The sequence below is a fragment of the Schistosoma mansoni genome, chromosome 1, assembly GCF_000237925.1.
Source record: "Schistosoma mansoni strain Puerto Rico chromosome 1, complete genome".
In the NCBI taxonomy this organism is placed as follows: domain Eukaryota; kingdom Metazoa; phylum Platyhelminthes; class Trematoda; order Strigeidida; family Schistosomatidae; genus Schistosoma; species Schistosoma mansoni.
In genome coordinates, this window is record NC_031495.1 from 22,414,196 (window position 1) to 22,437,994 (window position 23,799).

A 23,799-nucleotide genomic window follows, 5' to 3' on the forward strand; every position below is an offset into this window, starting at 1 on the left:
TGTGGTGTAATACGAAGTAATGTTTTTAGATGGGAATATTCAATAACAAATGTTCGTATTTTTATTGATTGGATATTCTGTTATTGTTTATTAGTTTCAAAATAAAAATAATTTTCCGCATTCGAATATTTTTCAGGAGTGAAATTATATTAATAAATGTTTGGGTGACAAGTCACTAATTGTCATCGATGCGTTTATTTTTATTGTATAATTTTCACAATCGAATTCACGAGTCAATGTAAGCTAGACCACCATTGGAAACCTGGAAGCATTGGATGACTGTTTTGTTCTAGCAAGGGACTCCTTAGCAGTACATATCCACACTCAGGACTCGAACCAAAGGCCTTTGGTCTCATGAGCGAACGCTGAGCCGGCATCCAATGATAGTCTAGCTTAGATTAATTCGAGAACTCAACTGTGAAAATACTACAGTCTCCATATATATTCATACTTTATTGTATAGTTTGAAACTAGATTTCTTAGAGTAGCTTCACAAGTTCTGGACAATTTTCAAGTGGTGAGGATTTTAAATTCACATGACAAGATGGTAGGTTTAGGTCTGAGACAAAATCCGTAAGTTTTTAATTTACACAACATGTAGTGTTGATTTTTAGTAGTGATACTATACAATATTTCGATTAACCTATGTATTAAAGAAAGCCTAAAAAATACCTTACTAGGCTGCTTAAATCTATACGCTATCTCTGTTTAATGTGAATTCCATGATAAGTAAAGCAGTCAGTGCACTAAACTATTTTGTTTTCTATGATTAATCTATGTTTTAATACTTACCAATCCAGAAACAAGATTTGCGATTTAGAGGGAGGAAAATGCATTCTGCGCCTGAAGTGATGTCATGTGAAATTCATGCACGTGAACGAAAATATAAATACTGTATGAATTATTAAATAGAACGTATATCCTGTACGATGTAAACTTTATTCACTGGAATATTCACTTGCTTATACGTCAATTGGACATTGATCACTCATACGCAACACTGGTTTGAAATCATGGTTTTCCAACTCCTCTGTACTCCAGACATTCACCTTTTGCCCTCTTAATTTTGTAAACAAAACCCCCTCCGTAAGAAGGCAATGAGTTGAGCTTTTCTAGTAGTGGTTGTATGCACGTGGCTATGTGAGACCATTTCGAGAGGGAAAGATGACTTTCCCCACCCTCAACAGTATCAGGACGTTTGTGGGCAAATCATGAATTATTTGGTGCATGCAATGGTTTTTTTTAATCAACTCAAATTAATAATGTGGATTAAATAATAGCTTAAGTTGTTATCTAACAAGTAATTTCTATTGTTGAACTTAAATTTACATCTCTGCTTACAATCTTTGCTCGTAATGATTAAAGATTGAGTTATTAAACACTGTAAAATACATATTGAATGGAAATAGTAAAAGTAGAAAAATTCTGAATAACTTACAATATCACTTAAATTTGTAATGAAATTCAAGAATTTATCTTCTGTCTGTAAAAGGAATTCAACATCTTTATTTTTTATTTCAATTTCATTTGATGATTGAATTGTTTTATCAAGTTTCTAACAGGTGATAGATAAAAAGACATAAAGAAACATGGGTAACTACAGTTAATTAAGTATTTCTAGTAGGTTTACAGTAAATATCAATATTATTTAAGCAGATACTGAAAATACATGAACAATAAATGACTATTTCGGTACATTTTCAAACCCTTGTAATTTTGTAAGCAAAGATGGATAGTGGTAAGCAGTGGAATCCACGACGCGCGTTTCATCCTATCTGGGACTCTGCAGCTGGATGTACCTGCATCTCAAAGTTGATGTTCACTTTGGGACTCGAACCCAGTATCTTCCGCTTCAAACGTCATCGCGTTATCCATGCAGATACTGAGTCCTGATAGTCACTTGCTTGTGCAATGGGGTTAAGTTTAAATTCACTTAGTATTGTTTGTTTGAATCATCCCACCGATGTTTAGGACTGCAACTGGTCAGTCTCCATCTTTGCTTAGAATGCTTGTGAATTAAGGCTACATCGAGGCAATACGCACAGTATGCACATATGCTAATAAGAGACTGACCACTTGCAGTCCTAAACACCAATGGGAAGATTCAGACAAACAATACTAAGTGACCTTGTAACTTTGTTTCTATAATCTTACTGAATAAAACAGAGTGATTTGTCAAATATTATCTGATTTATAAGAATTATGTTGACCAACTTATGATGATCAAGTGTATTATTCTAATATGAAGTTTTTTAACAATATAACATGACTATATAACTTGATAGGAGTAACAAAGACATTTCATTGATTCTCTCTGTTCGATTATCGTAACAGGAACAAATCTACTTTTTTTAATGCAAAAGAAATATGAATTTAAGATCATGAGTAAAATAAGTTTTTCATGGCTAATAAACTTTGAAATGACAAGCATGTAGTGTGGACTAAATACAATTGTGAAATAAGTAGTCGGATTATATGACGATAATGAAAGATAGTAGAAATACTAAACTAATTATCAATTATGTCATATTAGCTATCAAAGAGAATTACCCAAAGGATTCATGTTAAGCAAGTATAGGAAGAAAAATAAATAAATCAGTAGATTGAAATTATGGAAATATAAAATAGAGTGAAATATGTATATTCGATGAATTGGAATACCCTCTAATAATAAGTAAGGTTTAAGGCTAATTAGAATAAGAAAAGAGGTTAGTGTTATGTTGATTTTATCAAACTTTCTTTCATTATAATCAAGGTTCTAATCCATAAAGGTTCAAGTTAGTAAAACTAGAACCTTCAGTTAAATTAAAGCAATATATGATTGAGTTAGTAGTCATTTTAATGATTACAGTAATAAATGAATAGAATTTCTAGTTTTAAGCAGAGAAACATATGAATCTTGATCAATATTAAGCTTACTTGTTGAACCTCTTTAATTTCAACTTCTTTTTGACCAAGTAAAATTTCCATTTTTTGACGTATTTCATTTAATTGTTGATGAAAATAGCGTAAAATCATTTCACGTTCTTCTGTAAGATTTATGTCGAATTTTTCAATTTCTTTTCCATATGCATTTTTGAGTACGCTGAATAAATGGATAAAAAGAAGATATCGACGTTAATAGATTAATGATTTCTTTTTTATTAGTATTATTGAGTAAAAGTGAATTTTGAGCTTATATTTTATCTTTAAAGTAGTTGTAGTTAAGGGAGAACTCAGAGATGATGTAAATTATTGTTCAGTCTGAATTTAGATTTTTCAAGTACTTCAAATATGGTTGTACGTGCTTCGACCGATAAAATAATAGGGTAAACATCAGTAATAATACTCCTTAATGATAAAAATGATTGTTGAAATTTTTTAAAATAGTGATAACAATAGAAACATCTTTATTCAGATATCGAAACCTAGTCTAGGTTGATAGTTTATGTGCAAGTTGAAGATGAAAAATGTCTTAGTAACTTCATTCTCCAGTTCTGTAACTCAGAAATAGGTTAAATAATTAAAAACCAATCAATATTAACTATGATCGTTGTCGCGTCAACATAAACAAGATACACGACACGGTTGAGCTCCATTGGTCACGGTTCTCCACTAGAACTCTGGAAATTTTCTCTCGAAGATAGTCACTAGTGACCACATAAAAACTCTTAGTATGGAGTTGTGTAGATCACAAACTGATCTAAGTGAGGTAACTATTGAAAACCTGGAAGCATCGGACGTTTGTTTCATCTTAATACAAACTTATCAGCGACGCACATCCGGATAGTTCAAATGAACCAGCAACCAAATCAAATATCACTTTACAGTTTGTGTCAGGATCAGCAATTATTGGATGGGTTAAGTGAAATTTGTTCAATCCATTGTGATTAGTGTCTTAAGAGAACTTGACTAGTGATTAACAATATTCATTTAGCTGAAACAATTTGATATGAATTTAATTTTTCCTGATTGGCAATTTTTATACATTGACAGATGAAATAAGATGTCTATAAACAAATAAGCAAAACTAATACGTATTCTTAAATAAAAAATATCAATGTTTCCAGATATTTTGTAAATGGGGAAGTAATGAGGGATTATGTAACACACTTCTGACATACTACATTTATGGTACTATATAGGTACATCAGATGACCTACACTTTGAGTACCTTGACAGCTATTTGGGATTTAGATTTTCTTAAAATTTAGTTACAATAACAAGCAAATCCAATTCGACCTCTTATAAGTTCAGATTGGTACACAGCAAAAAATTAATCAGAATTAAAATTTGATTTTCGTAATTATTCTACATGTCAATATATAGTATACTTCAGTATGTGGATTTTGACGTTAGACGTTTTAAGTAAATCATATAAATGATATATCGTATTTGGCTCTTATATTATTTGATTGATAAACTCCAATCAACAGTGAAATCTATGAAAAATAAAGTTAGCTGACGTTAAAACCATATTGAAAATCTTAATAGTTGAGACCATGAATCAGTTGAAGCTAGACCACCATGGAAAACCTGAAAGCACTGGATGGCCGTTTCGTCCTATAATGGGACTCCTGAACAGTACACATCCACGATCCCGCCTCACGAGATTGGAATTCAGGACCTATAAGTCTCACGCGCGAGCGCTTAACCTCTAGACCACTGAGTCGGCATCCAACGGTGTTAATGTCTAATTTCAACCGATCCACAAAATTGAGCTACACGACTGTCCAGTGCTTCTAGGTTTTCCATGGTGGTCTAGCTTCAATTGATTCATGATCTCAACTATTAAAATTAATATAACATCCTCAAAACCCATTCTGATAATATTGAAAATCCTTCAATTTCTATGATTAACAAAAAAACGACTCAATACAAAGTACAAACCATTTTACTTTTTAGAAAATTAACAATATGAAATGTAAACACTTTCCTATTTAAAAGGATAAAATATAACTTACTCAGTTAAATGTAATTCCAAATTCATTGAACGAATTCCTGCCAGTACACTTGGTTCATCATAAGTGTTCATTTCTAATGCTTCATGTAATGCTTGTGTAAGATGATCAAGATTGATCATTCCATGTTTCGGAAATCCTAAATACTTTTTTGCATAGTTTTCAAGACGAAAAATAAAATTAAAAACAAAATTATTTATGGTACTTTTGAACTACTCGTGGTAACACACTTTGGATAGGCATAAATAAATGAAGTTTTAAAAAATGGAATAAAATATTTTGTTTAGGGATAAGTGCAAACACAGATGTCCAATGTGATTCGACTTCATTCTAACTATTAGAAATTACTTCTAGGCTTAGTATATCATCTGGACACACTATTTTAGAAACCATACTAAAATTATGATTCATTGAGATCATAATTAACCTATTGTGACGGTATCAGCTATGGAAAACGCCTAGTAATCCCTCTAACTAAGACATATTATGTCTGAATAAAAGGTTGATTCATTTTCCTCTACAGTCTCACAGATAAGAGCATGATATTGTAACTACACGTGTTGTATATAATTTGCTGATTAAATCTCGATTTTACTCAGTTATTTAATGTTATGAAACTTTTATCAGAACCAATCTTATTCTGGCCCTATTCCCTGATTATTCTGAATAATCAGACTAAAAACATCTGTAAGTAATAACGAGAGATACCTGTTATCACTTTAATCACTGATTTAGTGTTAATCAGACAGTTTCACAGCCTAAAATTGATGCCCAGCGCTTCAATTCAACTTTTGTTGACTGGATAGTCATCCATTTGGTCAGCTTATTGTAGATCTATTAACTTTAGATAGACTATACAATGAATAATCTCGTAAACTATTGAATTAGACTGCTTTAAAATTTTGAGAACTACAATAGTATGAATTACAGCAAGGTAAATAAGCGAACAATTTTGTTTTCAATTAGATCTTCATTAGGTTTGACTTTAATAGACAGGGATATGTCTTCACCTTCCATTTTTCAAACATACGCTTCATTTTACGATTATCTGAACACTGTACTAAGTAATTTTATAATTTCTTATAAATGCTGTTTCCATATATATATATATATATATATATATATATATATATATATATATATATATATATGTATATATATGTAGAGAGAGAGAGAGCGTGAACGTCATCTAATACTGTCGATGATATCCGTCTCACTACCGAAATGATTGATTGCCACTAGATATCTTAGCTGTCGAGTATAAGCTAGCACAAACCCCAGGTCTAAGAGTTCGCAACTATCTCCTCCGACCACTTAAAATCAAAACATCGGTGACTAATATTCAGGTGATTTGGACTAGTGATCATACTACTATTTGATTGACATGAATCAATCAGTACCAAAGACTCAACAAACAGGACATTTGTTACTATTAAACCTATTGGTTTTAACCATCGAGTGCCATAACTGACTAGATATTCGGGAATCTATCTCGAAGCTAATCAGTTGTAAACATGTATATTTTGTTTAGTTAGTACATAAACATAGCTTGTTCTACTGTTCACCATTGTTTACATATAACTGGTTCTCGTCCAATTTATTCATCGTATTTCCGATCACTAACTGTCAGTTAAATGTCTCAATCACAGACACCTCTTATCTAGTTTAAATTCATTTCACTGGAAACAAACTATGAGTTAGTTTGAGAAATTGATATAAATTCTAATACAATACAGATGGTATATCAGGTTAATTCTTTTTTGTTTTTATGTAAACTCGTATATTTACTAACTGTACAATATAGGAATTATAAGATTTTCATATTTTATGTCTGGTTCATGTAAGTGATTATTGAACTAATGTTTCAAGTAAAAAATCCGTTAAATAATATTAATGATACTTCTAATTAATCACTTGGAACCAATAATGTCATGAATTTACAATACTTGAAGTAGCACTTACTTTGAGTAAATTTTCAACATCTGGAACTCCAAGCTTGTTCCAACAATTTTCAATATCCTCAGCATTAGCAAAACTGCATTACATTTTTGGAGTAAAGTTAGTAAGATTTCTTTATGTATTAAGGCAATCCAATATTGAAAATAATCGTTAAAATTACATGAAATCTACCGATATTTTATATAACACAGTTGAATAACTTTAAAATCTCTGAATTTGAGTTCTAACACTTTTTAGTTTGTATGTCTAGGGACTCATGAATATAGGTGACATGGTTAGATAAAATAAAAATACACAGTGTAATCATCTTATATATCTCTTATGGCGGTCTCAACTAATTTGATTAAATTCATATAATGGAGAAGCTGACTGAAATGAAAATTCGCTGAGACTATAATTAATGGACGACCTTCGAGTGAGGCTAAACTGACCCTGAGAGTGTCCACCTAATAACTAGAACCAGATGAGGGTTATAAACCAGTGTGAGGAATTAGAATTATGATTTACAGTTGATGGTTAAGGTCAAGAATTAGATTTAGGTTTTTCATCATGAACTGACATAAGCTACAACGCCAAAACTCAATTTAGCCGAATGGATGAGTGAATTTAGCGCCGAAATCCGAGACCTATTATCTTATACCTGATTGGTTCGTTCATAAATTACAGTCTCGCCGAAAATTCATTCACGAGAATGGATTTCGAATGACAAAATCATTATTTGACTGATTAACTACGGGTATATGTTTTCAAAAAATGAAATAGTTATTTGAATACAATATATTTAACGAGAATATTATGTCTTTTAGCTATCAAATCAACTAATCAATGAATAATGCGAGATAAAGATCAATCAGTCAGCTACTACATAGGACCAGACACATATGTGGTCATAAACAAATCAGCAATTATTTATTCCTGCTTGTTTCAACAAAAGTTTTTCCAGACTGTCTTTTTTTGGTTATTCGCTTCTACGATCGTTTAACTTTCGGTTCAGGTTATTACAGATTTACAATATCATAATAAATAAATTTGTTCCACTCAAACTGCTTATACAAAGTCCTTATTTAATCGATAATTTGACCACTCTCATATAATTCCTGATAGTTCATATCTACATAAATTCACACTACAAGTCATATAAAGAAAAAGCATAACTAACAGAAATACAAGTAAGGGAAGATTTCTAAAAATACTTTTAACTTACTTACCCGGAACGCTTTAAATCTATTGCTGAGAAAAATACTGGTCTGCAAGGATCTAAATTTTTTAGATCACTCCTTTGACTTTCATTGTACTTCTCACGTTCTTTTTGTCCCGTAGCAATTGAACGATTAACTCCTTTATCTGAGGTTAAACTAAAATCTGGTGGATTATGATGTTCACTTGTAATCTATCGTAGAAAAATTAGATAACCAAGTTAGTTGAACCACTTAATATTGCTAGTAATGCAATCAATATGTTTTACAAACTGGCTGAAGTTGAATAATATTAGGTATTGAATTATAAGTGTGAAGACGACTGGCAGAGGGGTCATTGTGAGATCTGAATCTTTTGAGATCATTCTCATGTGTAGAAAAAAGTTCATACTGCTTCAGATATCCAAACAAGTACCAAAGAAGTGAATGTTGGTTTTTATTCGAAAACGTTTCTTTAACATCATGATGATAAGTGCCTTAAGACGAAACACAATTTTAAAGCTACCAATTTAATGGTTCAATAAAAGAACACTAATCTGTTTAGGATAAAGCTACAAACTAGAGTTATAATAAGTCTGGAGACTTGACCGAGAATTCAGTTAATGTATTTGGTTTATTAGTTGATAATTTCTACTAGGATTCGAATGAAAACGAAAGGCTATATACTGTGAACATACTTCGCTAACTCTGAGAAGGCATTCATCCTTAAGTTAGTGAAACCTAAATACTAATTATACATCAGGTGATAGAGTTTTTACCTACTACTTAGTAGAAAAGCAAAGAATTACGGTCAAAGCATAAAGATGTTCCATTATTATTTATCTAGTTCAATTTTTCGACAAAGATTATGACCACCTAAATACTAGTGATAACGACAGATGGTCGTTGAATAGCTGTACTGAATATCTAGTTTAAGTTTTCGAGTTGGGAATAAAAGGATGATTTGAGAAATGTTCCGTTTGTGATTATAAAATGTGATGAATCCTAAGAAACCTTGGTTAATATTGATAGACTTTATGTAGTGTTTTGATAGAAGTGCAATACATCTTCAAAGATAGAAGTAACGTACCAAGTTCCTTAGTTGTATCATAACAATGAGATTCGAAATCTAGATAATTGTAATGGATTTTCACTTGTTTCATTTTGATTGACCATTATTCAACTGGACGGTTTTCAGGTTTGAGTGAGGATACTCCATACTGTATATCAATGCAGTAAACATCCCTATTTTGTATCTTGAGCAAAGAATTATCTCTATTCGGTTAGGTGTTAGCAGATGAAAGTCTAAAAACAGTAAAGGCTTTACTGTTGCTTAACAAATGGTGATAAATGCCGAGAGTTTTCTGATTTCACGCTGTGTTTATTAGATGCCGTGAAATACTGAACTTGCAGGGAATTCAACCACCCTTTTTCCTAACCTTACTAGAAAGTGCTTCCATAGGTAACGATGAGCTTATAGAAAAAAATAAATACAAATTTTATGACAGCACCAATAACTGTCAAGTCATACAGATTGATGCTAAGAGTAGATACATTCTTAAAGTAATAGAGAGAAACGAATGCCGTAAACAGTCTTAACTATTTGACCAAAAGTATCAACTGATGATTGCTAAGTTTGGAACTAAACAAACGAAGCTGTTACCGAGTATCTATCAAGCACTATTGATTTTTCTCTAGCATGTAGAAACTATCCATTTTATCTATCTGAATATATTTCGTTTCATTCATGTTCATATTCTGGATGATATTTTTGAAATTTTAGTTTATGAGAAAGATTAGGTCTTTGATATTATCTCCCTAAACAGTTGGAAACTGTGTAACACGACAGATATCTATGGTTTTTACAAAAAATATTCATTTTTACATGGCATTATATCAGAGTAAGGAGCCAGTGATAGCTATTCATCTAGCTTTTATTTAAATCAAATGAAATTATTGAAAAACTTAGTAAGACGAGTACTTTCACAAATGGTGACTCATTTCATAATATTTTTTCTAGTGGAATGAATGCAAAACTCAAGGTTCCAGTGATTTACTAACTTTGCTTTTTATACTCAAGAGATGACAATGTTGGAAAGTGGTTTATTGTCACATCAGATTTAAAAGTGTATATACTACTGAATATGTATTTAATAATCAATAGACAGAAATCAATTACTTTAGGTTGGTAGGGCTTAAGTTGTCCACCTTCAGATCTTGTAATAACACCGTTTCGTCCTAGTTTCAGATAAGTATCAGGTTGGGGTATGTTGGACGGAACTAAATAGTTTGTATTAGATTGACCTGGAATTAATTAACATCATTATATAATATTATGAAAACGGTTAATCATAAAGTGTTATTATACTATAACCACTAATATTTCATGTGCAGTTATGTTCATGATCTCGATCAAAACTCAACAATCTCTACAACCCTATACTAATATATTAATAATGATGGTCTATGGAATGAGTCTACATTAGCAATCCCAGTAGTTCATATAGATGAGGATGATTAAGATGCAGTTAAAGCTATGGTATCTTGGTTTCTTGTAGTAAGTACTAGTTTTCCTTTATTATAACAGATATTATTAGACTTATCAAGTTCAGCAGACGACCACTGCTACTAAAACTCTTAAAATGATTCCCTATGTGATTATGTATCTAGTTCCATATAGTTTATCGCTGACCCACAGTCATGTTTCGTTACTGACTTAATTTCCGAGTTGAGCTCGAGAACTTGAAGATAACGTTGAACTATCAGAGTACTGGTAAGTTCTCATTCAAGAAGTTATCATAAGTGATAGTTATCCTACTTAATAATTATAAGTAGGATGACAAACAATTGAAAAAATATGTGGATATTATATCAGTTATGTGCCTTAAATTTTTGTGATTTGACAGCCATTTTCATTTTAGCTTTCTGTTTACTGATAAAAACTTACTAACTTCTGGTTTGCTGACTTGGCTTTCATTTTTTGGTTTATCCTTTTCAGTTTTCTTAATTGGGATCTCTGACACTGATTTAGTTACAATATTATTCGACTTGTTCTGAGACTCGGAGACTTTATCATCTTGTGACTTAGTTATTTGGATTTTACCCTTATCCTTATTCAGTAATTCTTCCGTTTTCGTATTTGGTGCAGGTTGTGAACTAGAAATATTCTCTTTCTTTTGTCCAACATTAATATCTGATTGACTTTCGACTTTTTTAGAATGAATTTCATTTGTCTCATCCTTTGAGTTTTTATTTTGTTTTTCTTTAAGTTCGGAGGATTTCTTATTAGTTTCCAGGTCTTTCACTTCATCTGCCGGTTTTGTTTCAGTAGGTGGAGTTGTTGGACTTGGAGCTCTGCCTGATTTTATTGTTTGTATAGGTGATGTTAAAAAGTTAATCAGTGTAGATGATGGATTCTTCTCATTAATTTGAGTTGTTGGTCCTTGATTTACTCTATCTATTAGACGTACAGAACTCGTTGGCTTATCTTGTGGTGTTTCTAAATTACTATCTGCTTTATTTGCGGGTTTATCGGTTGTATCGACTGGTGAAGTTTGTTTTTCTGTCTTCTTTTCATCTGTTTTTATAACTTCTCTCGATTTATCACTAGCATTGTTCGTTTTTTCGATCGTATCTTTCGTATTTTTTCTTGTGTTTGATTCTTCTGATTTTTGTGAAGATGGTAGTGATTTAGTTTCTTTTTTGTCAGTTTGTTGATCTTTATTCGCTTCATCAGATTCCGAAGGTTTCAAATTAATTGGTGAAGTTCTGCCCGAAATATCATTCTTGCCACGCGATTTACCAAGTCCCTGAAGAAGAAGCAATTACTAATAGTTATTAATAGCGAACTGTATTCGACTTAAATGAAAAGCAGTACTTAACATCAATTTTTACTTCTTAATTCTGATAAATATCTAATGATCAGTTCCCTAAATTTCGTCAACATTTCTGAATATCTGGAAAATAAATTTTTTGATTGTTTAAATTTAACAAAAAATTTTTGTCGTGTTTCTTTTAATTTACCTTCACAATCTCGTAATAATATAAATATTATTACTATAGAACGTGACATTTACTCGTGAGAGTAAAATATAATGTGTACACGACCCTCCTATTTTTTAGCTATACAGTAACTCTATTAAAATGTTTAGTGATATTCTCATGTAAGTAACCGTAGAATTCAATTTCCTACTTTTCTTTTGTTATTTGTGAATACTATGCATTGATATTATGCTTGAAAGTCATTAAAGTTAATCCTAATCAGTAGTTCTTACATGATTCTTGAATAAAAGTGTAATTCGATAAATTCTATGGTTTTGATTGCAGAATAAAATCTGTCTACCAATTAGTTAACTCACTGTATTCCATTAGATATAAGATTTTTTATTCACACGACTATTACCGTACCAAATTCGAATGATCCCACTTTATTTTACACAAATCTTTTTAGTTGAAACAAATTTCAACAATACGCATACAATCAACTTGCATTAAATTACTCATTTGATTTTTAACAGACTGAATCTCATTTGTAGATGACGATGATGAGTCAGCTTTATCTTTGCTTAATACAATCTTATTATTTTATTTGTTTGAACACAAACATTGGTACAAGGGGGCACCAAATACATATACACCACACAATAACAATGAGGCCAGTAGTAGTTACCACTGATGTGTGTGAGGGCTGTGATACTGACCGGGTTCCCAAACCGAAGCAGGTGCTTTTCTCAGGGAACCACACCCTGAGAATTTGACTTACATGCAGAATTCACAAGGCAGTGGAGCAACGTTAGGAGATGCAGTCCCATGGTAACCAGTGACCAACATTGGGTTCATACGTCATTTTTTCCCTCAGGATAATGTAGCACATGTGCACCATTGATTAAGAATCATGGTTTTCCAACTCCCCTGGGTAGATCCTCTGTACCCACCAACCCGGTTAAAGCTCCAGACATTTGCTTTTCGTCCTCTCGATTACGTAAAAAACCCTCCATGTGAATGCATTGAGTAGGATTTCCCTGATAGTGGTTGTATGCACGTGGCCATGTGAGAGAATTTGGAGAGGAAGAGCTGACTCTCCTCACCCTCGACCTTACCAGGGAATACTGCCCTGAAATCCCAGCTTGTAACTCGCATGTCTCAACGGAGTTGAGATAAAACAAGGGTACAGTTTAGTATTAGTTAACTCACTGGTATGAACAATTACTAGTTCTTTCGATATAATGATTTTTGTGATAAATTTTAGAATTTTGATAACGAATTTGATTGGTCTTAAGCCATATATTCTAAAGGTAATACACATGATCACCATCTCAATAATTGAGCATAAAATTGTGTTTAAGAATAGAAACTATTTAATTTTTATTCAAAATGGTCTGTTCAATTAATAAAGTGAAAATATTACTAGATTAAATTAATTTTTGTGAATATCAGAAGTGTAAAATAATGAATAAAACAACATTAAAGCAACATTAATCCTAAACGGACCAAAAATTACTCCAAATTTCGAAGCCTAATCCAACGTACATACTTATCGAATTCTTTTGTAGTGGCTTAACATTGCTAATCAATCGCCTTGATAACTGTTATTATGTAAATCCGGCGTTTGAAATCAGAAAGTAATAAGTGGCGACTAGAGTTTATTAGCAGGTAGGATGGATAACAAACCTACAAACATATCGAGCGAGTTCGAAGCAGAGAGGCGAATGCGTGTTTGAGAACGAATACAGAGGCAAATTTATAGTCAAATCGGATAAGGCCACAGCAAGGCAAAGCAAAGACTAATAATAGAATTTGAGTATATATATATATATATATATATACTCATCGAGTGATATTTAAGACATTAACATCATAAGTAGAGAGAGATACGTGCGCAGACTGTCATGTGATCAAAAGCACACGTTTATATTTATACAGACAACATAGTGATGTTAATAGTACACAGAAATATGCGAATTGTTGCTGTTCGAAAAACATTGTCTGTTAATTAAGTTAATAAAAGGGCTTAACAAAAATTAACCATAATCGAAATTGATCATTGGACAGTTGTCATAGTTTTATCCCAAAGTGTGGATAATACATTTATTAACAGATGTAATCAATTTAGTGTACGAGAAAGACATGAAGTACTATGTTGTTAGTAATTGTTGAAATGATGAAAATTATCAAAACAAGTTTCAAATTTAAAATCATTTTACCCTGTTCAAAATACTAGTTAAATGATTGTAATGATTTTTTATAAACATCCAAGAATTAGAATAAATCATAGTAATTTCGTAGCGAAATATACCAAATTAAACTGAGCTTGTGGAAAAACACTGATGAAGAGTTGATGATATGAAAAGTACTTATCTTATTAAGACTAAATATCTTAATAAAAAAACACTTCTCTTTAGCATAAAGTAAACGTACTCTTCATAATGAATAAAGTTAATGAGCACTTGGTTAGTCTTTGTGAAGAATACTATCCAAAGGTTCTTCATAACGCTTATACACATATTATAAATTTTTTTTCATAAAGTATTAGGAATAGACAGGAAAATAATAAAATCACTTAGTATTGTTTGTTTGAATCTTCCCATTGGTGTTTTAGGACTGTAACTGGTCAGTCTCTAATTGGCATATGTGCATACTGCGCGTATTGCCTCGATATAGCTTAAATTCACAAGCATGGTAAGCAAAGATGGGCAGTGGCAAGCAGTGGAATCCACGACGCGCGTTTCATCCTATCTGAGACTCGTTAGCTGGATGTACCTGCATCTCAGAGTTGATGTTCACTCTGGGACTCGAACCCAGTATCTTCCGCTTCAAACGTCATCGCGTTATCCACGCAGATACTGAGTCCTGATAGTCACCTGCTTGTGCAATGGGGTTAAGTTTAAATTCACTTAGTATTGTTTGTTTGAATCTTCTCATTGATGTTTTAGGACTGTAACTGGTCACTCTCTCTCTCTCTCCGTATGCAGATATGCTGAGTCGATAACGCGATGGCGTGTCAAGCAAAAGCTACTGGGTTGGAGTCCCAGAGTAAACATCAAATCTGAGATGCAGGTGCATCCAGCTGACAAGTCCAAAATAGGACGAAACGCGTGTCCTGGATTCCAGTGCTAGCCACTACCTATCTTTGCTTACCATAAATAATAAAATCGTTTTGATAAAACACAATCAAAAGTTTAACTTACTTCGAAAAAGTTTTTCATGTTATCTCTAGGCTAAATATTTCATTAGTTGGAAGATATTTCCAAAATGTACTGTTATTTATGAATATTTACTGTATAAACAGGTATTTCTTATGGGGAATTATAATCAATCAGTCAATCAAAAGACAAAAAATTAACCAATTAGTTTAAGCAATGTAACGTTCAATCCAAATTTATTATCTATACAAAAATAATTTGGTAGGATTATTGAAGATTTCTACTCATTCCATTATAACATTAATATTAATATCGTAAAATCAATGATTTATAGATTCATAAAAGATTATAACACATTCAATAAGTGGTGAATTATATAAACACATTGCTGACTAATGTTATTCACAAAAAACATGCTCGATAGACTACCGGTCTAATAAAGATCTATGATTGGTTTTACTGAAAGCATTAAATATTAGACTTGGGGATAAGCTTCATTACAGACTGAAAAAAATCTGTAAAAGAATTTGAAAACAAAGATAACTGGATTGTTCATTCATTTTCGTTTTAAACTTCACTACACTGAGCATTCAGGATCTACACTGGATCAAAGACAACTAACTCAGATCTTAAATTGAACATTGTACCATTTCATTATCTCCCGGATAAACAATAGTTCCTATTTTCTAGTATCAGTCAGTTTTTGCAGTACATATTTAGGCCTTATGACAATTACGATTAAGTTCAAAGTTACTTTATTAATTAACTAATCATTCTTAAATTATCCTAATAGCAACAATCAAATATAATATGGCTGTCACGTGACATGCTGTAGATGAGGTCTTAAGCACTACATTCATAATCGTGTAAAAGTTAGTGTATTATTGAAAAATTCTTGTCCGTCAACATTTTTAAGGTAGATATCATCTTTAAATTAACCAAATTTTGAAATTCTCCACATGAACTATATACAAATCTCCATAGACACATTATTCAAAAACTCAGATACATTATGAATACGTTAACTGTTTTATTCCAGTTTTCAGACCACGTGTATCAAAAGGTATAATAGAACAACAGTAATCACAGTCACAAGTAGTGTCATCTCAAAAATCTTCTTATTACATTTTTTAAACTTTTATCTTAAACAGATTAAGATTTAAAATCCCTATTGTTGTAATATCGTCGAATTATTACTAAAGACTAACAAGACATTTTATTTAAGTCACTCAGTCAGTCACAACGTAGAACTTCGTACGTACGTACATCAGTTCGAGTTGCCATACCACATTAGCACAGTGATGCAGTTGTCGATTCGAATCCATAGTAACAGAGATAGCGAAAGTATAAGCAGTAATCGGAAAGATTAGGGTTTGAAGATGTTATTCAAGGAGTATAATCCAGTGAAATAGATCTAGAAAGAGAAAAAAGACAGGGACATGAAGAATTCAGAAGATTAGAATTTGGTAGAACACAAAGAGTGGATGCACCTGCGCCATTGCAAACGATTTTGAGCCATGTCATTCAAGGTCTCTAACCATCGATTGCTATCATCTCGCGAATCCCAACCAGGTAGTCTACACCTACCAACATGGTTCAGTCCACTTGTCAGTGACTTCATGGATTTATGCCACGTTTTGGTCTGGCCGCCTCTAGCTTTCTTCCAACCTACTCCTATACCATAAAACACGTCGGGGTAGTCGGTGGTTGGGCATACGTAACACGTGTCCCAGCCATCCCAACTGATGAACTTTCACTACTTTATCGATCAATTTGCCATCCTTACCTAGTACCCGTTTCCTAACATCTGCATTACTTACCCGGTGGTCCCAGGATATACGAGCAATGCGTCGAAGATACCTATGATCGAATACTAGTAGCCTACGAATATCCTCTACTATTGCTGACCATGTTTCACTGAAATAAAGTAGGACGGAACGAACTGCTGCACAGTAAACACGTCCTTTTGTTGCTAGATGGATATCTCGCCTACGCCACTAATGACGCAAGTTGGCAAAACTTCTTTATCTGTTCTGAGATTTCGTCACACACCAGACCACAAGATAAGTGAAGCGATCGACACGCTCAACTACTTCACTCTCTATCATTAGTTCAGGTGTCGATGCAACCCAAACCTGAAGTAACATTTTGCACTTCGAGGGAGAGAATCGCATCCCGAACATGCCTGCATTGTTGCTTATGGTGGTCAGAAGACTCTGTATTTTGTCAGCGTCTTCACTAAATAAAGCTATGTCATCGGCGTATTCTAAGTCAACAATTGAATCTCTCGGTAATAGTTCAACTCCTCAAAATTCGGATGATGAAAGTGTTATTTCTAAAAGCACGTCTACGATAATGTTAAACAAGAATGGGGAGAGTGGACAGCCCTGACGAACACCACTTGAGGTAATCAATCCTGATGACAGTTTGCCATAGACTCTAACTCGACCAGTTGTGTTCGAGTAGAGAGCCTTTATGAGTGTAATGTACTTCTTTGGTACTCCTTTCAGTGGCAAACACCGCCACAGAACCTCAAGATCAACAGAGTCGAATGCCACCTTAAGGTCGAGAAATACTCTTATTGCGGGACGTCTAAATATGTGTTTATGTTCTATGACCTGACGTGGTGTGAATATCTGATTTATACAACCACGTCCAGGTCGAAAACCAGCCTGGTTTCCTCTAGTCTGCTCTTCACGAGCTTTGGTTAAGCGTCGAAGTATTATTGGAGCTAATATTTTAGACACTATATTAGTCAAACTGATCCCTCTGTGATTGTCACAAGAGGACTTTTGTCCTTTCTTATAGACTGGCACAATCAGTTATTGGGACCATTCAGATGGAATTACGTTCAGTTCCCAGATTCTACCTAAGACCTCAGTCAATCTCATTGCTAATACTGGACTGCCATCCTTAAAAGTTTAAGGGGTAAACTTGTCAGGGTCTGCTGCTCTTCCATGCTTCAGATTTGCTATAGCTTTTTCAACCTCGTAAAGAGTTGATGGACTTAAATTAATTCGCCATTCAGGTTGACTGGGGATCGTGGGTAACTGAAGTGTGGCTGAAGGCCAGTTGAACTAATCCCTAAAGTGTTCTGCCCATCGATCCAATCTCCTGGATTGAGAATGAATAATATGCCCATCTTTATCTGAGTTTCACTGATATTTGGGTTCCTAATACCGGTTTCTTTAACAAGTCTGAATAGCTGTCTGCTGTTACCTATTGCCGCTGCCTTTTCCATTTCTCTTGCTTTCGCTACCCACCACTGTTCACGATCATTGCGTAGGCTTCTTATTAGCCTTCGCTTAAGCTGACTCCGCTCTTCGTTATGTTCAGAGCCAGGTGGGATGAGTTTACGAGCATCTATCAGTGCGGTAGATGGTGCCGAGATCCATTGTTTCTCCCTAACCTTATGGTTTACCGTACTAGCGGATATCACTACTGTTTCCATAGCTTTTCGGATGTTATTCCACGCTGCTTCGGGGTGGGCACAACTTACATGGTTGACTAACTGTTTTTCCAGTTGTTCCTGAAATATATTCTTAGCTTGGCTATTATTAAATAGAATCCTAAAAGATTTCTTTGCAATGTCTTTCCTACGTTCAGTAAAACGCAGACAGATACGTGCTCGCACCAGCGCATATGCTCCAGAATGAGCGACAGTCTTCTATTGAATCCCTCCATCGGTGGCTGATAGCGATGTGATCTAGTTGGGTCCAACGTTGGAACGAATTCGGAGGTCACCATGTCAAAAGATGTTTTTCCCTGTGCTTAAAGTAAGAAACAGGAGGTCGTCTGAGCATAGCTTCAACAGACGGTCGCCATTATCTGTTCTTTGAGCCACGACACCATAAGATCCACCCAGGTGTCTTTCCCTTTCACTTAGTTTACCTACTTGAGCATTAAAGTCACCAGCCACTATTACTACATCAGGACGCCTAGCTTTTCGGAGGTCAGAAAGTTTCCTGTAAGACTCATCTTTTATATTGTCTGAGCTGCAGTCAGTGGGAGAGTAGGCAGAGACGACGAAGAGGCAACGACGAGTTTCCCTATCTTTCCGAGTCCTTACTGATCCGTTTAGTCGGACAGCTCACAAGTAACTGTCTACTGGGATCCAGTCTAAAAGAGCTAGTTCTACCCTAGGATTCAATGCTATACCTACACCAGCGAGGCCATGGGAGGCAGCATCAGGGCTTCCAGATACACGAAGAGTGAATCGAGATGATTCCTCATTTTGATATGGTGAGGTCGAATGAATGACGCTACTCGGATCTTGTATGCGCGTTTCGGAGACGCAGCACACATCGATGGTGTAAGATTCTAGAGTCCTAGCTAAGGAAGCCTGTTGTCCTATTTGGCACAATGTTCGGACATTAAAAGTTCCTATATGTAGTTTAGAGCGTGGTTTCAGGAGACCAGGAATAACGTTCCGTGTACTCGAATTGTTTGTATTAGTGGCGTGGTGATAAAGGGACGTGAGATGGGTTAGTCGTAGAGATAAGAGAGCTATTGGGAGGTGTAAATCAAATTACTTATTTCACTTAATCTTGTCTACCTTATGATAACAGTTGAATTATACGCTGGAAAGAGTAAGAAGTGAACAGTCATGGTTGAATCTAGTGTGATTATAGCAACTATCCTATACCCAATTCCGATTATGGTTAATTTTGTTTACTCTCTTTTATTAACTTACTTAACAGACAATATCATTTGGATAGTAACAATTCGCATATATGTTTGTACTGTTATGATCACTGGAGCACATGACAGACTCTAGCCAAAACGTTGATTGCTTAAATATCATTCGATAATTCATTCACCTTCCCATATATGTACGCACTCAAATCCTATTATTAGATTTTGTTTTGTCTTGCTGCGCCCTTATGCGATTTGACTATAAATTTGCCTATGTAACTGCTTCCGCTTCCTCGCTCATACTTCGTTCGATGTGCTTGTAGCTTTGTGGCCTGCGTCATTTGACAATAAACTGTAGTTGCGGCTTCTCTTTGCCTTCTGATTTCATGCGCTGTTGAGATTTGTATTATAACGGTTATCGAGGTGAAAGGTTGGCAAAGCATTTCACTACAAGATTATCCGGTAAACTTAAGACTTTTATAAAAACGAATGTTGGTGTGTAATTTTGTGTGAAATATACTTCGTTGTACTTAGTGGTATAGTGAATTAAATAATCAGAGCATTGTAAATTTTAGATTTCATCTGATTCCTTGTATTTTCTCCTTTTTCGAATCTTATGCAACCTGAATCATAAGGATGATAATATAGTGTAATTGCACTTGTCAGGTATAGGCTATCTCTACTCTTTTAATTCCAAATTATTATAGTTTGTCATAATATTAACAGAGAGATGTTAGTTGCCAGCAGTGGGAGTTTTCCAATGCTAGATAATTATCTATCAAAATACAATTTCGGCTCCTTTTATTAATTTCATAAAGAGACTTGAGCTATAATGTTGCACGAAACGGAGTTATTTCCAACTTCAATAACATATTCTTACCAATAAAACTTCCGCTTTTGAAAGACACGAATCCAGACTTTACTTTTACATTTTAGGTGGTCACATGGATATACACAGTGGTCATTAATATATTAGAAGTGCCCGGAAATTACGGATTTTACAGCTCTAATTCTCTTTTATTTCAATATGACATATTCCACCTCATTCCCAATATTTCTTCTAAATGTAGTCAATTTCTAGCATTAGTTGTCATTGAATTGCATTAGACCCATACCCATCGTGTAAGTACTTGATTACTTAAAAGATCTTTCATTTGAAGAAACAGTTGATCTATTTGCATTTAGTGTATTTTATTGATTTCTAAAGGCAACTCCAAACTAACATTAGCATGACTAAATTTGCTTGCTCAAAGATGTCAATTCTACTTGATATATGGCATAATTACTGACTAAGATCTATCATATTTTTTTACATCATATATTTATACAGCAAATCACTACAGGTTAATCAGTATGTATTTATTGATTGCACAGACGGCATTCCAAAAATACCAGTGACATCCATTTTTTTAAGAGAAAGTGGCATCCAAAATATGAACCTAATGATAGATAGGTAGAACTTGAAGCCCAGAATGCTATTTTGTAGTCGAATCTTTAGCAAAATTTAGTGTATTTCTGCAGAATGAAAATCTTCCGCACATTTTAACTACCATTTCGAGTTAATATTACTATTGATTAATTCTTAAATCTTTAACTGAACCATTGATTTTTTTCATTACCAATGCCACTACTGACAATCGAATGAGTAATTATTGGTTGTTTTGTAATCTAAATGCCTGGTTCTTCATTTATTTAATGATGAGTAGCCAGCTCAGTCATACCATTTTGTGCATACCTAATAGGTTTGATCCCTTGAAACATTCTCATACAGTTAATCGGCTAGGCGTCCCGTCATTTTTTAAAAATTTGAGGCTCAAATTGGTGAGAAAATTATTAATTTAACTACCTTAGCATTTTATCAAGTCAATCTGACTACCATAACAAAAGTTCAAAACATTTGGTTTAATTCTCATTAAAGACCACATTTTCAAATAAGCTAAAAATAGTATTCGTTGATACTTTCCACTACTTAAATTTACCTCATCAAGTTTAATTTGATGTAGATGAAAAAATTTTATTGACATTAGAATATGAATGGAATTAGGGAATGTTGATAATAAAACTTTCCACACAGCTAGCTTTGTGAAATTAGTTTATTTAGAACTAAACTCAACAATTTCTTCACCTCATAAAATGAATCAGTTTCTTTTGTACACATTAATAATAAACAATATAGTGAATTCATTTGGTCATAATATCAGATGCATAATATTCTATGATTTTCAAAGCGATGTGAACGTATTATGCAAACTATTTTCAGATTCAGTTTCTGTTAGAAATTTATGTAAGCTTAACATGTCGTCAGGAGTTACATCCAATTACCTTAGCCGGTTTTCCAGAAAAAAAAACAAGTTAATGTAGAAAAACTATAATTTCGTGGTTTTAGGATCAAATGTCCAACTATTAGGTTGTAGGTTCGAAATTAAGTTTATCTACTGGAGTAGGAATGGCATGCTTTGTAAAAATGCCACACATATTAGAAGAGGGATAAGAACAGAAACTCATGGTTTGTGGTCACTGAAAGCTATAAATATTGAATTGTATTGAAATCATGGACCGATCAACGTTAGACCACCATTCAAAACCAGGAAGAACTGAACAGCCGTTTCGTCCTAGTACGAGACTCCTTACGAGTGCGTACTCACGATTGCGAGCGCAGGACCGGCCTCGGTTATGAACAGTTAGCCTCTAGGTCACTAAGCCGGCATACCACGGTGTTGCTCTGGTGTGTGCTACTGATGTCGATAGATATAAGTAGTACGTATCGTCAATCGAAAGTGAGATGCGTGGAGGTAGATTAGAGAGAACGGAATGAGAACAGAGAATGATTGCTGTGGAAATGAATGAACAATGAAGTTCGAGACGATTGGTTGACATTCGCAAAAGGAACAGTCAAGTTTGAGACAATTGATTAACATTTTGCAAATTAAGTATATACTGTACGGTTCTCAGATTTCGCAAAGACGCTCTGTAACTTTGTTTTCAAATACATCCGATTATCCCCACTTGTGATCTCGTTCATTACATTACCTCTAGGAGTCCTAGTTAAACGTTCGCGCGAGACCGAAAGTACTGGGTCCCAGTCTCGCGTGCGAGATCGCGGATGCATGCTGCTTAGGAGTCTCATACTATGACGAAACGACAGTTTAGCCCTCCCAGGTTCTGAATAGTAGTCTAATATTGATCGGTATGTGATTTTAAAAGATTCAACCATCTCCATAACCCCTTACTATAAATACTGCAGCTTAAAGATAATTTCTTATCGATCAACTGTCAACTAGTCAGCGAGAAGTATTAATGAAGACAGACGCAGGATTGTGTTGTGTTCGTATTGCCGAAACCAAAAGCAATATCACATAAGAGTTTATTATAATGTTCTCCAATTTGTCTGAACACAACTTGTCTAACTATTTAGTTTATTTCTCAATCTTCAAGCTTATCATTTCATTTATCTTAACATAATTATATATTTTTATTAGAAATGATTTTTCTAAACAGTCAGTCAGTCAAATACAACGTAGGACCAGGCACATATATGCGTCGGTCCAAGTTGCCATAACTCATTAGCACAACATGATGAACACGGAACTGATAGAAGTAGTTAATTTAATGGTGGTAATATATGAAAGAAAGATTGTATACAAGGATATAGTACAAGAAGAAAGGCAGATATTAAGCAATTTTAACCTTATAGTTTAAGAGAAGACAGAGAGTGTATACACCTAAGCCAATGTGGTCGATTCTGAGCCATGTCACACTGAGTCTCCAACCACTGGTTACGATAGACAAGCGGACCCCAATCAAGTAGTCTGCATCTACCAACATGGCTCAGATTAGAGGTTAGTGACTTCAAGCACTAGTGCCATGTTTTGGCCGCCTCTAACTGTCTTCCAATCCATCCCCAAAACTAGTTAGCATTGCGCGTCGTGGTAATCGATGTTTAGGCAT

At 33.9% G+C, this 23,799-nt stretch overlaps 1 protein-coding gene and 1 non-coding gene across 2 annotated transcripts in view; one reads left to right on the forward strand and one right to left on the reverse strand.

Moving 5' to 3' along the window:
* Positions 1–15,279, reverse strand: part of Smp_129030 (putative protein FAM44A) — a gene marked incomplete at both ends in the record, with an annotated part of 42,316 nt that extends 27,037 nt beyond the window's left edge. Inside the window, 7 exons of the mRNA XM_018793673.1 lie at positions 2,920–3,085; positions 4,944–5,086; positions 6,903–6,975; positions 8,108–8,289; positions 10,254–10,378; positions 11,022–11,883; positions 15,262–15,279. Coding sequence (XP_018648162.1) covers positions 2,920–3,085; positions 4,944–5,086; positions 6,903–6,975; positions 8,108–8,289; positions 10,254–10,378; positions 11,022–11,883; positions 15,262–15,279 — 1,569 coding nt within the window. The remainder of the gene's footprint in view (positions 1–2,919; positions 3,086–4,943; positions 5,087–6,902; positions 6,976–8,107; positions 8,290–10,253; positions 10,379–11,021; positions 11,884–15,261) is intronic.
* Smp_tRNA_01771_Pseudo_TTG.1.1 lies at positions 15,044–15,112 on the forward strand. Its single transcript has one exon. It is a non-coding gene (tRNA).
* Positions 15,280–23,799: the final 8,520 nt, after the last annotated feature.